The sequence below is a fragment of the Manihot esculenta genome, chromosome 8, assembly GCF_001659605.2.
Source record: "Manihot esculenta cultivar AM560-2 chromosome 8, M.esculenta_v8, whole genome shotgun sequence".
Lineage (NCBI taxonomy): Eukaryota > Viridiplantae > Streptophyta > Magnoliopsida > Malpighiales > Euphorbiaceae > Manihot > Manihot esculenta.
The window spans coordinates 171,710-189,075 of record NC_035168.2 but is presented as its reverse complement, the minus strand read 5'-3'; the positions used below and the strand labels follow the sequence as shown (position 1 = coordinate 189,075).

The 17,366-nt window shown below is 35.2% G+C and overlaps 1 protein-coding gene across 5 annotated transcripts; it reads left to right on the top strand.

Annotated features, from left to right (window-relative positions):
* The first annotated feature begins 39 nt into the window (after positions 1-39).
* LOC110620876 (enhancer of mRNA-decapping protein 4) lies at positions 40-12,327 on the top strand. 5 transcript variants are annotated; one of them, XM_021764818.2, is made up of 14 exons: positions 40-467; positions 705-799; positions 916-1,841; positions 3,270-3,319; positions 3,385-3,541; positions 3,695-3,913; positions 4,182-4,310; positions 4,559-6,187; positions 6,887-7,246; positions 7,606-7,725; positions 9,295-9,465; positions 10,681-10,836; positions 10,974-11,099; positions 11,843-12,327. In XM_021764818.2, exons 2-14 carry the CDS (start codon positions 796-798, stop codon positions 12,149-12,151), a joined length of 4,356 nt encoding a protein of 1,451 aa, XP_021620510.1. In that variant the 5' UTR covers positions 40-467; positions 705-795; the 3' UTR covers positions 12,152-12,327. The 5 variants fall into 5 exon arrangements, with proteins under 5 accessions (XP_021620510.1, XP_043814869.1, XP_021620508.1 ...); XM_043958934.1 differs by having other exon boundaries at positions 40-472; XM_021764816.2 differs by having other exon boundaries at positions 705-1,841.
* The last annotated feature ends 5,039 nt before the right edge of the window (positions 12,328-17,366 follow it).

The following is a 17,366-nucleotide window of genomic DNA, read 5'->3' as shown; positions in this document are numbered from 1 at the left end:
TTTAATAATATTTCACTCTCATGGCCACCTAAACCATTGTATCATTGGAATGAGAGAGCAAGTTGCACAGAAATAAATATGGAGGAGGATGAGTGGGTAGTATCTGATCGTGTTCCAGGGAAAGTAGAGCTTGTTCCAGTTACAGGTTAACGAATCAGTAATTGTCGCTAACCAGTAATGGAAGGAGGATCGATGCCAATTTGGTTTGGTCGAGTAGGAAATCAATAATGAGGCTGTCCTTTCTTCTGCTATTCAAATGCTTCCTCCAGACTCCTATACCTTTGGATCGAGTTCCTTTGCTGCTACAAAGAGAATGAATCGACGTTGAATGCTGATTATGCCATAACCCACGAATCTTAAAGATGCAAACTTGGGGTACGTGTAGCAGATAGATACAGCTGGGAATAGCGATTCATGTCTGCCGCTGGAGGTGACATAAACAGAAGACGACGACGAGATTACAAACAGTAATGTATTAGATATATTAAATAATTAATAAAGTCGTTTATAGAAGTTTTCTTTCTTCCACTTTCTACTCTCCGTTAGCTTCGTCTCTGTGTTGTCCGTCGCCGTCAGTTTGTCCATCTCAGCTCAGGAACCCATTTTCTACCTACATATATATTTCTTCTGTTCAAATAATTTATTATTTTTTCTCTTTCAACTCTCTGGTTCAATTCTTTCACTCGTATAATCGTCTTCCGCAGAGACAGATACAGTTGGGGATTCATTTCAAGGGCGAACAAATCTCCATTTCTGATCTGAATCGAATCAAAGTCAGCGGATCCATGAATTCTTATGCGTAAGCTTCAAAATCCCCTCTCCCTCCCTCTCTCTTATAGTCAATCTGATTAATCTAGATCACTTGTTGTTGCTGTCATTAATTAATGGCTTCATCTGGTAATCCTCCAAATCAAGGGGGTGGTGTGTTTGATGTGAATAAGCTGTTCAAGCCATCTTCAAGCCCTATAAATATGAATATTATGCAACCATCAACCCCACCACAACAACAGCAGCAGCAGCAGACTCAGCCCCCTTTGAGTCCCAGCAACTCCAACCCAGCTATTGGCAATCTCACAACTTCTCCTTCCTTCCCTCTCCCTTCCTCTCTTCCTTCTTCTTCTCCTCCCTATTTAACTCCATCTTCTTCTTATCCTCCTCCCTCTGGGCCGTACCACCCTTACCACCCCCACTACCTCTCTCCTTATCCACCTTCTCCTCTTCCACAACTGCAACAGCATCACAATCATTTCCTAACTAATATGCAACAGCAGAATAGACCTCAACTCATATCTTCTTTTCCTACTGCTGCTGCTACCCCCGTTGCTGCACCTTCAACTGCTCCTTCTCCCCCTCCATTCTCGCCTAATAACCCAACTCCCAGTGGCGTATTGGTGGATATCCTCAATCAAAACCAGCAGCAGCAGCAACAACCTCCTCCCTCCAACAATCTGACCATGCCCTTCTCTTCCCCATCTTCATCGGCTGTATCCAACTTCAATACTCCCATCCCTTCTGCTCCGCCTGTTAGTTTGGTATCCTCAACTCATCAACTGCAGCAGCCCAACCCAACGCCCGTGAGGATGCTCAGCAGTAAACTCCCAAAAGGCCGCCATTTGATTGGCAACCATGTTGTGTATGATATTGATGTCAGGTTGCAAGGCGAGGTGCAGCCTCAACTCGAAGTTACTCCCATCACCAAGTACGTCTCTGATCCTGGTCTTATACTTGGCCGTCAGATTGCTGTCAATAGAAATTATATTTGCTATGGACTTAAGCCTGGAGCTATTCGTATCCTCAATATCAACACTGCCTTGAGATCCTTGCTTCGTGGCCATAACCAGGTTAGATTTTTTTCCCTTTGCTATTAGTATCTTTTTTTTTTCTTTATCTAACCCACTTGAAGTTTTTTCATGCATAGAGATATTATTAATTCCATTCCCGTGTGACATATCAAATTTTGAAAAGCTAGAAAAAGACTCTTAAAGGGTATTTATTATCAACTCATCTCATGGAGCTACAACAATTGGATTGGTTTATTTGTATAGCTGTAAAAGTTTTAACCTCTGTATAACTACATAGCGCCTTGTCAATGATTTCAAATTATAATTCATGATTCTAATATAAGGACGCTATTGGATCTGTTATCTCATCTAAATCATTTCAAATCATGTATAGATGTCTCCTTGGCATGTAATTCCCGATTGGTCTAAGCTTTAATGAACTTTGCAAGGTTGTCACCTCCATTCACATTAGCCACGTGTTATATGGGCACCGCTAATCTATGTAATCATATTATTTTCCACCGTCTTCTGATTGCTTTCTGTTTCAGAATTGCTTATTGTGCTTTGAAAGGAGAGTTATTTCCCATCACCTATGATGGAATTTCTAGTTTGGCCACACTTATATTCTAATGCTTCCTTCCTCAATTCTATCTATCAGGAGAAAAATTGATCTTTTTCCCCCTTATTCCATGTCATGGGAGTGGTAATATCATTTTTAGGGGCATTAATAGCTACTGGTTCTGGATTGCAGCATTAATGTATCTACTGGTTCTGTAATTCTTTTAATATTCTTCTGACCGAATATGCTAGAAACTTCTTGTCTATTTGGCATAATGGCATTGCTATTGGAGTTGAGAAATTTAGCTCCTTAAATATGTTACTTAAAAGGCATTAAAAATTGCTTGAAAGTTAAATTTGATTTGTGTTGGTCATAAGAACTCTAAAACAACTAGCAACTTTCTTCAACAAAATCTAAAATGGTGTTTTTCCAAAAACCACTTTTTACCCTCACAATCCCAAATCCAATTGGCCCCTTAGTCTATAGAGCTTTACCATCTATTTTTTTTCACTGTCCTTTGCTGCTTTTTTGAATTCTCTTTTGCATGAAATTCTGGCTAATCAGGTACTTGTAACTCTAGAATGATTAAGTTCCTACCAAATATGGCAGATGTTTGATTTAGTATTATACAGTTCAACATATGGGTAGTACCAGAGCTGTTGGATGGACTGGTAGAATAAGCCTCATTTTTTCTCTGTTTTGGTTGACTAAATTTCTCGTCTCTTAAGTGGTGACCTCAACTGGCCATGCTAAATTATTGCCTTGTATTCCTGTAACAATCCTTTTAAAACGTGCTTAGGTATCCTTGTCTACTAATATTATTATTTGCAGATGCAGCATGCAAAATTTAAATTTTCAGGTTTTTCTCTCTTTTTTCCTCTAAATCATTCACATGTACTTTTTTGTTTTTCTTTTTCCCTTTTATGTAGAAAGTAACAGATATGGTGTTCTTTGCTGAGGATGTTCACCTTCTTGCAAGGTAATTTTTTGCATTTGTTAAGCACACACAAAAAAGGCGGAATATGCTAACTTCCACTCCTGCAGCACATGCATTGATGGGCGGGTTTTCATACGGAAGATCAATGAAGGGCCAGATGAGGAAGAGAAGTCTCAAATATTTGAAAGGATTGTTCTTGCTCTTCAGATAATAACAGAGGGAGAATCAGTCCATCCACGAGTTTGTTGGCATCCTCACAAACAAGTAATAGTGGATTGTGTCATTCATGTTGTCAATAAGCTATTCTAATGCCGTTTCATCATCCTGTTATATTTTTTCTTTTCCTCCACTTCTGCTTGGTTTGAGACTATGATTGTTGTTTTTACATAATCTTAATATGGAATAAATACACTACAGGAAATTTTGATGGTTGCAATTGGAAATCGAATCCTAAAAATTGATACCATTAAAGTCGGAAAAGGTGAAGGTTTTTCAGCAGAGAAACCTCTCAATTGTTCCATTGATAAGCTGATTGATGGGGTCCAGCTTGTTGGTAAACATGAGGGTGAAGTTACTGAGTTGTCAATGTGTCAATGGATGACGACCCGTTTGGCTTCAGCTTCAGTAGATGGCACGGTTTGTTTTTGTCTTTATCATCTTGTTTTGTTTTGTAGACTCCCCCCCCCCCCCCCCCCAACACACACGCACAAAACCCTCCCAAAAAAATAAGTGGCAGGGATAGTACTGTGAGGAATTTTGTCTACAACTTGTACATAGTTGCTACCTGACATATTTCATTACATTATGTTCACCAGCCTTGGTAAAGGTCAATATTTGACCAGTTAAGTTTTTTATTCCCTTTTTTTGTGCTTGTTACTAGATGAACAGTTAATATTTGCTGCAGGTCAAGGTTTGGGAAGATCGTAAAGCAGTGCCACTTGCAATATTGAGGGCACATGATGGTAACCCTGTAAATTCTGTGGCATTTCTGACTGCTCCTCACCGACCTGATCATATTGTACTTATCACTGGGGTAGGCCCTATTCTTTCCCTTTCTGTGAAAGACAGTGCATAATCATGCTCAACTTGTTTAAGGTCCATAGAAGAGTTTGTTATGCAACTGGAATGATATTTTTTTAACCTCTAATCATGCCTATGGTCTAGTTACATGGCCTGATGGCAATAGTAGTGTACTGTTTGCATTATCACATGAATCATCCTTTCATTATATAGATTTCTTCATGTGCTTCAGATTAAACTTTATTTAAATTCTATTTACAGGGCCAACTAAATCAGGAAGTGAAGATTTGGGCCTCTGCAATTGAGGAGGGCTGGCTGTTGCCTAGTGATGCTGAATCATGGCAGTGTAGTCAGACTTTGACCTTAAAGAGTTCTGCTGAATCTAGTGTTGAGGATGCATTCTTTAATCAAGTTGTAGCACTGCCTCGTGCTGGCTTATTTCTGTTGGCAAATGCCAAGAAGAATGCTATTTATGCAATACACATAGAATATGGACCTTATCCAGCTGCGACCCGTATGGATTACATAGCTGAGTTTACAGTGACAATGCCTATTTTGAGTCTAACCGGTACTAGTGATAGTTTACCTAATGGAGAACATATTGTTCAGGTTTACTGTGTCCAAACACAGGCTATTCAGCAGTATGCATTGGATTTGTCACAGTGCCTACCACCGCCTTTGGAGAACATGGAGTTGGAGAAAACAGCATCCAATGTTTCTCGTGTTTTTGATGCTGCTGGTTCTGATGGTTTCACTATCGTGGAATCATCTCATGGAACTAAACCAGTTGAAATTCCTATAGGTAAAGGGTCTCCCATCCAACCTATTATTTCAAGCAGTTCTGAAAGCACTCCCTCAGCAAGCCATCCTGAAAGCCTGATTTCTGCTGAGCTTAACAACTTACCAGATAATGCTACTTCAGTTGTAGAAGCCAAGGCTAGTGCTTTGCCATCGCATAATAGTGTTGGAACTATCAACAGTGTGTCTTCTCCACATCCATTGAGTCCACAGTTATCTCGAAAAATGTCCGGTTTCCAAGGTCCATCAAATGGCACAGAGCCTAGTATGCAACTTATTGATCATGTGGACCAGCCTGGCCTTGATTATTTGGTTGAGCACAGAATGGATTCTACAAAGGAAAACATGGCTGATACTCCTTCTGGTGATAATTTGAAGAAGGGTGAGAAAAACATTACACAAACTGATATCTCCGAGGTTCCTGAACCTCCTGTAATGTTTAAACACCCAACCCACCTTATAACTCCATCAGAAATACTATCCAGAGCTGCCTCGTCCTCTGAGAATTCTCAAATTAGTCAGGGACTGAGTGTGGGAGAGACAAAGGTCCAGGATGTGGTCCTCAATAATGATATGATAACTGTGGAGGAAGATGTTAAAGTTGTTGGAGACACAAGAACTAATCAAAGTTTTGACTCTGACTTTCCAAGAGAATCCCCTGCCACTGTACCAGAGAAAAAGGAAAAATCATTCTACTCTCAGGCCTCAGATCTTAGTATTCAGATGGCTAGAGAATGTTGTGTGGAAGCTTACAGCGCTGGAGGAATTCGGCAGCCTGGTGGAAGCAGTGTCATAGAAGTACCAGATAGACCTCCTAACAGAGGTGAAGATGAAGAACAAGAAATAAGAAAAGATATACCTGCAAAGGTTGGTCAATCAGAAACTCCTGCGGTAGTCCTACAATCCCCAGCCCCAACAACAAAAGGAAAAAAACAGAAGGGGAAAAACTCTCAATTACCTGGTCCATGTTCTCCTTCCGCAAGTCCTTTCAACTCAACAGATTCGTTCAATGAACCAGGTTGCAGTTCTGGTGCCCAATCTAGTGATGCTGCTTTATCCCAATTATCTGCCATGCAGGATATGCTTGATCAGGTGATTGAAGTTGTCAAATGGATTTTTGTGCATGTCTTTTGCAATTTTGTGGATACATTTTGATGAGTTCTAGGCAGTTAGTATCCAGCATTAATTTGCTGCCATGATCTGACTTGTTTGATATGGGATATTATCCAACTCGATATGTCCTGCTCTTGAGAAGATCATTGTTTATCCATGTATGTTAGAGATTTAGCCTGAAATTGTCTATCATTCTCTTTCTCTCTCGCCCTCTCTCGATTTGAGTGGGAGACATGATTGTGGGGTTTATGGCAATGGGCTGTTTATGGTATCAAGAAAATAGGGAAATAGATGATCTCTGATCGGAGGTGGTAGTGATGGTGAATCATGCTGGTAATAAATATTGATGGCTGTATCGGTGGGTTTGTTCTGAAGTACCATTGGAGATATTATGCATCTCCATTTACTGAATATGGTAATTCTAGGATTTGAGGTTAAATTCTTAAATATGAGTGCGGCAATTACATAATAGACATGAGAATTGGATTCTATTCTACCAACCCAATGATCATTCCCAAAATTGACCTTAATCCTCTTTAATTTAGCCGGAAAACGTCATGATTGAAGCATGCTCCTCATCTCTATTGAATATAAAAATTAAGCTTAAGTTATTCTTCTGTAGACATGAATGTCTTATCCCAAAGATGATGGCTGATGGTTTTGTTTCATATTTCATAGTTACTAAGCACGCAGAAAGAAATGCAGAAGCAGATGACTATGATGATTTCTGTCCCAGTTTCCAAAGAAGGTAAAAGACTGGAGACATCCTTGGGCCGAAGTATTGAGAAAGTTGTTAAGGCTAATACTGATGCTCTATGGGCTCGTTTCCAAGAAGAATACACAAAGCATGAGAAGTTAGAGCGAGATCGGATGCAGCAGTTGTCTAATTTGATTACGAATTTTGTGAACAAGGATTTACCTAGCACTTTAGAGAAAACTTTAAAGAAGGAGGTAGCTGCAGTTGGACCTGCTGTAGCTCGTGTAATTACTCCCATACTGGAGAAAAGCATATCATCAGCAATTACAGAGTCATTCCAGGTTAAATTTTAAAGCTTTTCAGTTATCAACATTTCTGGTCTTGTATGATTATGCTATTGAATCAAAAGGCACAATTTTGTTACTTACAACCTTGTGAAAGGACTCCTCCTTTTATGTGTCTTCTTGACTCTGAGTATTATTCTATTGTTTATCTATATTCATTAGCCAGAACCAAAAGTTGACTCTACCTATGTTTGTGTTATCTTCCTGACCGATAGTGGTCTGCTCCATATGGTAGACTTGATCCAGTTACAACATAACCATCCAATTGCCTTGATCCATTAAAATGTAAATTAATTGTTTTTAGTGTTCATAATCTTGTTTTCCCCGTAAACAAAGCTTGTTTGTGTATTTTGCAGAAAGGGGTGGGAGAAAAAGCTGTGAATCAACTAGAGAAATCAGTTAGCTCAAAACTTGAAGGCATAGTAGCCAGGCAAATCCAATCACAATTTCAAACTTCTGGCAAGCAAGCTCTTCAGGTTGTTCTAAGTAATTATAAAGCATTTATTTTAAACATTTTCTTTATTTGTTATGAACGTTTATATTATTAGTTGAAAAATGAGTTTAGGTTACCTAAGAGTTCAGACCTTTTGATTTTTGAGTTAATGGCAAAAAAAAGCCTGTATTTTTTTATTTTGTTGCAATTACACCCTGTACTTTTTCTTTTTGCCAATTAAAATCTAACCTTTTAAAATTGTTCTAATTATACCTTACCGTTATTTGTGCTGTTAAAAAACTAACGGAATTATCACGTCAATGCCATGTCACCATGCCACGTCAGCAAAGTTTAAAATTAATCACAAAAAAAATCCTATACTTTATTTTTGTTACAATTCCACCTTATACTTCTATTTTTTGCTAATTAAATTCTGTCCTTTTAATGTCTAACCAAATGCACTCTACTGTTACTTATATAGTTGGAGACTTGCAAAATTATTAATTTACTCTTTTTCACTATTAAATATATTAAAAATTACTAATTATATTATTATTTAATTTTTTTTATTTTTATCAATAATTTTATAATAATAATTTGTCTTGATCTTATTTTAACTAAAATCATTATTAACTGATTTTTCTTGAATCTGTCTAATATGCTTACTATTTAGCATTATTTTTAAAACTATCGTTAAGAAAATCACCTTATTAAATACATTAGTTATGAAGTATTAAAAAATATTTTGTTTTTGAATCTGTCTAATATACTTACTATTTAATATTACTTTTAAAACTATCGTTAAGAAAATAACCTTATTAAATATATTAGATATGAAGTATTAAAAAATAATTTAAAATAATATTTAACATGATTCAGTTTGAAAATATTAAAAATAATAAAATAATTTTTTAGAATACTTTAAATTATTTTTTTAACTCAAGTATAATACTAATTCACCACTTTTTTCTAAATTATACTAATATTTAAAGTGGATTTCAAAAAAATTAATAATATATAAATTAAGTATTTGATTATCTAGTTTGACTCTTTTGAGTGGATAAAAGAATATGTAATTCATCTGAAAATATAAATTCAGTTTCCATTCCTCCATCTCCTAAAAGAAATATTAATAAAATAAATAATTGCTAAAAAACCCTATATTTTTAATTTTGTTGCAATTTACCCTAAACTTTTAAATTATCATCAATTTTACCTTGAAATTTGCTGACGTGACAATTCGGTATAAGTAATGGTAGGGTACAATTGGAGCAACTTTAAAAGGTCAGGTTTTAATTGACAAAAAAAAAGTACAGGGTGTAATTGCAACAAAATCAAAAGTACATGCTTTTTTTTGCCATTAACTCTTGATTTTTCTAAGATCTTATGGACCCTTTTTTGCATCGGTTTTCATTAATTTGTTATCAATCTTTTACAACTTGAATATCCTGAGTGATGTTTTGGTTTCCACCTGGCTGGAATGAATGGTGAAGTGCTTCTTCATGTGCATCTATGGAATTTCTTTCTTTCCTTCTTATTAGTCTTCTTCAAGAGGCAAAGTCTAGAATACTTCTTTGATGGTATTGAGAACTGATGTAATTTGTACTTGCAGGATGCACTAAGATCTAGTTTGGAAGCTGCAATTATTCCTGCATTTGAGATGTCATGCAAATCTATGTTTGATCAAGTTGATTCGACATTTCAGAAAGGGTTCATTGATCATCTAAATGCCACTCAACAACAGTTTGACTCCACAAATTCTCACTTGGCTATATCTCTTAGGGTAAATATAAGTATGATACATGTTGCATGGAGCAGTTTAAATTTAATACCCTCATGTTTATTCCTGTTATCTATTGACATGAACATGTGCTTCTTTTCATTCTTGTGATAAAGCTAATTCTGTCCCTTTTCTCTGAATAGGCATACTTCAACTCTTGATGTCATTTTAGATTTGAAAAACCGTGCATTTTTTCTCTTACTTTGTGTTGATATATACTGTGCTCTTTTCTTTGTCTTTCTTTTATGTGATAAGCATAATTTTGTACTTATAATGTCACTTCCATTTGGAAAACCATGCATTGCATTGTAGGTGTGTGTTTGGGTGGATTTAGTCATTCATGTTGCGTTATATTTTTTCTGTTTGACCTTGTAACTTGTGTGATGTAGGAAAAACTAGGGAACCTATTTTAGCAAAAAATATATAGAAAGTAGAGTTTTATTTTATTTAGGATTTTGTGATTTGTAATTTCTAATTAGCATTAGAAATAGTGTTTATAATTCTAATCTTAGTAGCATTATAAGTATATATATATATATATATATATATGTAGGCCTAGCATATTTGGTAGGTTATTTTTGCGGTAATAATTGAGAATGTGTTCCTTTGCTCTTTGAGAATTCGTTTTTCACCCCATGACAGTACTGGTTCTGCATCCACAAGACTTCTTTTTATTTACATACGCCACAAGAAAGTGGCACAGTTTTAGACAAATGTATCTTTCATTTTTATTAATCTCTAGAATACTGTTGGTAATTTATAAATTGCGAAACTCCAGAAAAACTCAACCTGGTGGGTTTTAAAAATTGATTTTACAAGTTAGTTCTTAGCTTTACAACTTGAAAGCAAGGATGTGATATGAGATGGATGAGTTAGGAATTGAAGGAGCTCTTAATCCACACTGCTCTGCCATTATTGATCGGTTCCACTCAACTTACGAATTGTCTCTATAAACTTGTTGCTGCACCAGGCTGCATGAATATAATTTGTTAAAATGTCCAATTGAACTGGCCTCATAGTATTACCAATCCAAGAATGATATTAAAAAAATACATCCAATGGCTTTTTTCACAAAAAACTATATCTTGTGGAGTCGGTAGAAGATGTTTATAGTTTACCTTTCATGATCAGCAGGTTTGTGCTTGTTTTCTTGTCTTGTGTTTACAGCCATTTGGTTATTGAAATTGAATGTAGCTTGTGATGCTTTGATAACTGCAGGATGCTATCAATTCAGCATCATCAATGGCTCAGACCCTGAGTGGAGAATTAGCTGAGTGCCAACGCAATCTCTTAGCTTTTGCAGCTGCAGGTGCGAACTCCAAAGTAGGAAATCCCTCTTTGAGTAATGGACCACTGGCTGGTTTACATGAGATGGTATGCCTTTTGTATATTAATGAGTTCTAAGGAAGTAATAAATATCTCTACTTGCAGAAAGCAGTAATCTACTGCACTCTTAATTTGTGAAGGAATTTTTGTTGCCCCTCTGACTTTTAGACTGGTTATATGAACAGGCTGAGGCTCCTCTGGATCCAAGAAAAGAATTATCCAGATTGATAGCTGAGCGCAAATTTGAGGAAGCATTCACAACAGCGCTGCATAGAAGTGATGTCACTATAGTTTCCTGGCTATGTTCTCAGGTATGATTTGCCATAACTTGTCCACAAATGCACTACAGGAAATAGTTATGTTTCTAAACTGAAGTCTTCTTAAGTGAGGATTTGAATTCCCATATGTCAGGCCTTATGGAAGTGCCTCTCCCAAGGGATTGATAAACTTTGATTGTGAACTAATAGCCGCACATACACATATATAATTCTTCACATCAGTGACAATTTGAGAGATATTAGCAAACTAAGCCACACCTATCTAGTTTTGGTCAAATATATGTGTTTTTATAGTAGATATATCCTTTTGGATATTTTGTTACTATAACACCTATGCTGTTCACAACCACAGCTATCCTGGCTGTTTTATCAGTTGGACAAGATCACTCTATAAATAGGTGAATGCAACATGAGAACTGAGATCAACCAAGCAGTGCCAATAGCAGAGTAAGACATGATTATGCATCTTTCAAAATTTACCGAGTCTCTCAGATCAACTTGTATTCAGTTACAAGTTTCTGGATGCTTTCTTTGTCTATCAAAACATTTTTGGCTAGTTCTCATTGAAAAATCTGTTGTAAGACTGGGCCAGCTTTCAGTAGAGGACTTGAGTCATGGGATTTGTCTAATAAGAAATTGTTTGTGATTGGATGTCAACCCAAATTGTTTTTCCTCTGCAATTGTGGTAACTTAAACTGGACAATGACAAGTTGACAACAACCCATCATTCAAAGTTAATCAATTCACAGTTTATATTTGCTTTCTTCTTGCACCAGGTTGATATGCAAGGGATTTTGTCCATTGCACCACTACCCTTGAGCCAAGGAGTTCTGCTGGCCCTTTTACAGCAATTGGCCTGCGATATCAGTAAGGAAACTTCAAGAAAGCTGGCATGGATGACAGACGTGGCTGTTGCTATAAACCCTGCAGATCCAATGATTGCAGTGCACGTGAGACCAATATTTGATCAGGTCTCTCAGATACTGAGCCATCAGAGAAATCTACCGACTACATCTGCTTCAGAATCTGCCAGTATACGTCTTCTTATGCATGTCATAAACTCTGTGCTAAGCAGCTGTAAATGATTCTTGCCTTTGTCTCTTTTTGCAAATATGTAAGATAGACTCTTTGTTTGTATAGGAATGTAGGGGGCTTTTCAAGGGATTGCTATTATGATTTGGCATGAATTAGTTACATATTTGTATGTTTATTCATTTCAACATGTTTGTTGGTCATAAGAGAGCATATTTCATTTTTGGCATACCCAGATGGCTGTGCCCTAGTCCTTTTCCCCCTTCAAAGCTAAGCATGCAAATTGCAAAAAATTTGGTGGTAGCAATTTATTGAAAGCTGCCAGTGGTTGTGAGTCTTCTGCTTTGAAATGAAAGTTTCCAATTACCAAACCGAAATCTGCCAGGGTCTATTGTTTTATTGTGTGCAGTGAATCGATAAAGCCGATGATGTTTATAGTTGGGGAAAACGTGTGGAGCCAGCACCAAGCAAGCAAACAGAAGAGAAATGCGTAGCGTTGGCGCCATACGCGAAAACTGCCATGGGCCTGGTGTGGGTGTGGCCACTTAATTAACACTAGAAAAAGCGTGAAAGAGAGGATCAAGGGAGTGAAAGCAACGGTAGATGAGGAACGGGAACCAACGCCCATTTTGCCGTTACTGGAAGAGAGAGAATCGAAGCAAAACCCAAGGTAAACACAGGGTAATTATGTGTATATGTAGCGTGTGAGCAAAGCTTAAACATCATTCTTCAACGCCCATTTCTCCGGCATATTTACCGAGGAGGAAATTCCTTCGATCATCTCCCCTTTGGGTTTTGATTTTGGAGCTATCTCACTAGAAATAAGCTAGAAATGGAATCGGAGAACAAGAAGTGGGGAAGAGAGGGACAAGAGGCCAAGGACTCGTTGCCGGAGATAACAAACAAAGCAACATCTTAACATTGACACAAGTAATATCAACATAGAACTGAGCTACTATGACTACGAATCCTCAGAAAAAGATAACCACTCGGCATTGGGAGTATTCGATTTCCCCTGGCATAAAGAAGGTATCGTCTCCAAATCAGAAGACTGGTATTTGGAGGACTTGTTTGCTTTCTCTCTACACCACACTTACACTAGGGCTGGTTGAAGATTGCAAAAATTACTATAAGATCTCTGATTTTTATTAAAATTAATTAGTTAATTTTTATAATTCTTAGAATCAATTAAAATGCTGCCGAATTATTTTAATCATAAGTGAGGGTAAAAAACTAACTTTGTTACTCTTATTATGCCCCCCTCAAAATAATTCCCACTTTCCCCATTGCTGTCAACGAAAACTATGCCTAATTTCATAATGCTGCATATTAATAAACAATCAAAAAGCACAACACTTCACAGACAAGAGATGAAAAATGATCGAATTAAAAGAGAAGATGGTCTTCATAGCAGACGCGGATTAGGCGATTCCAATACCTGCGTGAATGGTAGAGCTAGCAATAAACAAAGAGCAGGTGTCGAAGGTGCAGTAATGGATTCTAATGAGTCTTATTGTTGGATCAAAGGAATAAACATAGGTAATTGGTAAAAGAGTTAAATGGAATGGAGATGGAGAAGACAAAGGTGACTAGCAAGAGCAAAACCCAGTTTTCTACGCGTTATTTGCAAAGTTCCAAGGATGAAATATTTTTCCAATTACTTTTCTTTGTTGTGTCTTCAAGAAAAACAAGGAATATTTACACATCTATTTAAATTTTCTATGATTTCTAATATGTTAGAGATTCGATGGGATAAAGAGATAACTAACAAGAAGATGGTTTGATTCACGGAGAAGTTAATGAATCTAATTGGGTAATTAAGAATGATAGGAGATCAAACTGGTTTGACGGAAGAGAGTTGAGAGTTTTTAAGATCTGGGTTTCATAAAATTTGTCTCTTCTGGTGCATTTTGATAGATCCTATCGGACGCGACGATGGAGTGTTGTGGCAGAAGTATGAGGCTACTCATTTATAGTGGGCAGTCGACTAATAAATGTTGAGCCGCTTCTGCCATGTTCTGTTCATCACTCGTGTCTTGCCTGTCAGTCTATTAACACGTGTAATTATGATCCTAAGAGGGAGCTGCATGTCTTAAAGAGATCGGTCTGCTTGCTTTGAGCATTGATGAGGTCAGAGATGCTGGAGGTTTGACCTGCACACTATGACGAATAGTCTTTCTATAAGGTGGTTGGATCGAACCTATTGGTTTTGATCCTTTTACTTTCTTATATACGTGTTACGATCTCAAGGGGCTCATCATTAGTATGTTATCAGATGTCTTTTTGCTTTCTCAAAAGTTATTTATAATGGTTGGGGTGATATAAAATCGGTGCTTTCATTATTAAATGTGCATTTATTGATTTTTCTTGATTTACAAGGCGTTATTATAAGTACCTGTGATATACGTGCACATTCCAAAAGCATCTCGAAGGCCATTGCTGTTTGAATTACCGAAACATTATTTATTGAAGGCTCATAAATGTTTCGTATATAAAATCAAACATTCATCTTCATTTTCTTACTTTTGATACTCTTATTGTTCTTGCTGTCTCTGTTTGTCATTTCTTAGAGTTCCTCTTACTTTTTTCTTTTCTTCCAAATTTTTCCAATCTCAGTTATGCGCTTCTTTTTCAATGGCTCATTTTCCATTCCCTCGGGGCAAAAAAATTATTTCTAGAGTAACTCCTACCTTTCTCCGGGAGACTTTCCATCTATCATTCTTTTCCATGGAGACCCGTTATATTCAGATTCTGAATCTCAAAGAACGGATTGCCTGTTTTTCTTGCCTCCTTTCTTTGACCTAGTGGATGCTCAATCGGAGAGGAGACTTATTTTTTTTATCTAAAACAGATTGACTATGGTCTTTCTTTTCTCTTTTTCAGGTTTGTCCATTCTATTTTTAGGTTTTACCGGGTCACTCCTCGAATATTGACCTCAAATTCAATTTTGTTTATGAGCGTCTTTGAGACGATGTGTCGAGACTGGAGTTTTGCTCATTCTTTAAATTTTTTTTAGGACTTTTTTCAAAATTTTAAAAATTAATAATGGATTCTTGAGTTTTTGTGGCTGGAATGGTCTAATCATTCACTGATCACAAGAATTCCATTAAATATTAAGTGGACAACTTTGTTATAGTCGGAGTCAAATGAGACTTCAAAGGGAGTTTAGAGCTAGGCTGGGACCATGAATACGCAATACTTTTCTCTTTCTTTCTGAGTGTATTTTTACTGGATCTCATTCTTTCATTTTAAATATAATGTCTTCAAGTATTTGGAAATTCGTCTGGGGAAGGGTATTATGCTGCTAATATATCCCGCCTAGGGAAGAGTATTATGCTGTTAATATATGAATGTTCCTTTGTCCCTATTTCTCTATTGAATTCATTGCTTTGTGTTTTTTGTGCAATTTCTATCCAAGAACATTAATAGATTTAAAATATTTGTACTAATAAGATTGTATTTACACTAAAGACAATATTGTGATACCTAAAAACGAGAGAATATATAATTTATTAATTTTATTATTGTAATATTTTCAATAAATCTCGATGTTAATTTTTTAAAATTTTTTAGTATTAAAGTTAAACTGTCAATTATTTAAAAGCAGAATAAAATTTAATATCTATATTTAAACACCTAATAATTAAATTTAATAAATTAATATCAAATTTTATTTTTATTAATAATGGTTTCTATTAATGCTGAAATAAAAAAAAATTATTTACATTATATCAATTATGTAAATATTCATAATTTAAAAAAATGTGAAGTGAGAATTATATGATGTCATTAATGTAGATATGTAATATTTATTAAGGTGAAATTAGAAGAGATGTAAAGAGAGTAAAATGATTTTTATTTTTTGTAATTTATAAATATATAATTACATAAAATAAAAATTTTATATTATTGAAATTAAAATGGAGAAAAAAAGAAGGAAGTTGAGTGGCAATATTGAAAAAAAAAAAATCTAAAATAGAGTTATTTGAATGAAAATGATCTTAGGTTGATCTGGAAATTTGTAATATCCAACCTTAGCAATTTCTTGAAAGAAAAAGAAATTGGTTGAACCATATTTTTTCCAATTAAATAGGGACTCGTGATTTTGTTGGTCTCATGGATAATATGGATTGTTAGTGCCGTCCACCGACAATAGAGAAAATTGTATTATACAACAATAATTTTATATGAAAATGGTAAAATAAATATTACAATCCAATAAAAATAACTATTTGAAAATTTTAATCACTCAGCACTCATGAGGAAAGGAAACCAAACCAAGCGTCCTTTGTTTGGTTGAGAATGAAAATCAATAATGGGTGAAGAGGACAGGTCTTGGCAGTGACCGTTGAGTTGTGCCGACACTTGGCCTTTGGTTTCCCAAACTCTATTTAATTTAAAATTTTGAGTTTTTTAATTAGATCTACCTGCGGATTAATTGAAATCTGGAATCAAATTAGAGGTATAATTAAATTGTTTAAAATTAAATAAGTTAATATTAAATTGAATCAAAACTTAAAATCGATGGATTTTATTTTAATAAATTAAATAATTTAAATTTGATTATAATAAAATTTAAATTAAAATAACCTTAAAAAAAAAAAAATCGGTTTTGACTCATGAGAATCATTAATTTAAATTCAAAAATCAGATTTAAACCGACCATTGGCCTTCGACTCTAATCCTCCTCGTAAACCAATACTAAAGAGCGAGATCTATAATGTTACGGATATATATAAACTATTGTTTATCTTTAGAGTTTATTTATCATTTTTTTTATTTCATAATTTTTATTTATTTTAGTTTTTTATATATATTAAATAAAATATTTTTTTATTAATTTTTTAATTATATGAAATTTTTTAAAAATAAAATAAAATAAAATAAAATTATAATAGTTAATTTATATATTATTATAATATACAAAAATAATAATAATTAAAAAATAGAAAGAATATTATATAAAAATTTTTGACCATAATCATGAATGCAATCTTTGATTAATTTAGAAAATAAATTTTTTAATTCCTCAAGTTTATTCCCATCAAAATTAATAATCTATCCATCCTCACATATCATGTTCTCTTTCCTTCAATCTAAACCCATGATTATGATGAGAAATTCTACAATAAACCTTAGCTTATGTGAAAAATGAGAATTCCATAATTATTTCAATTTCAATCTCCTCACTCTTATTTTTCTCACACAAGCAAATTATTTCCGTATCTTCCGATGCCACCATAAACAATGCACTACCCACAATTGCCA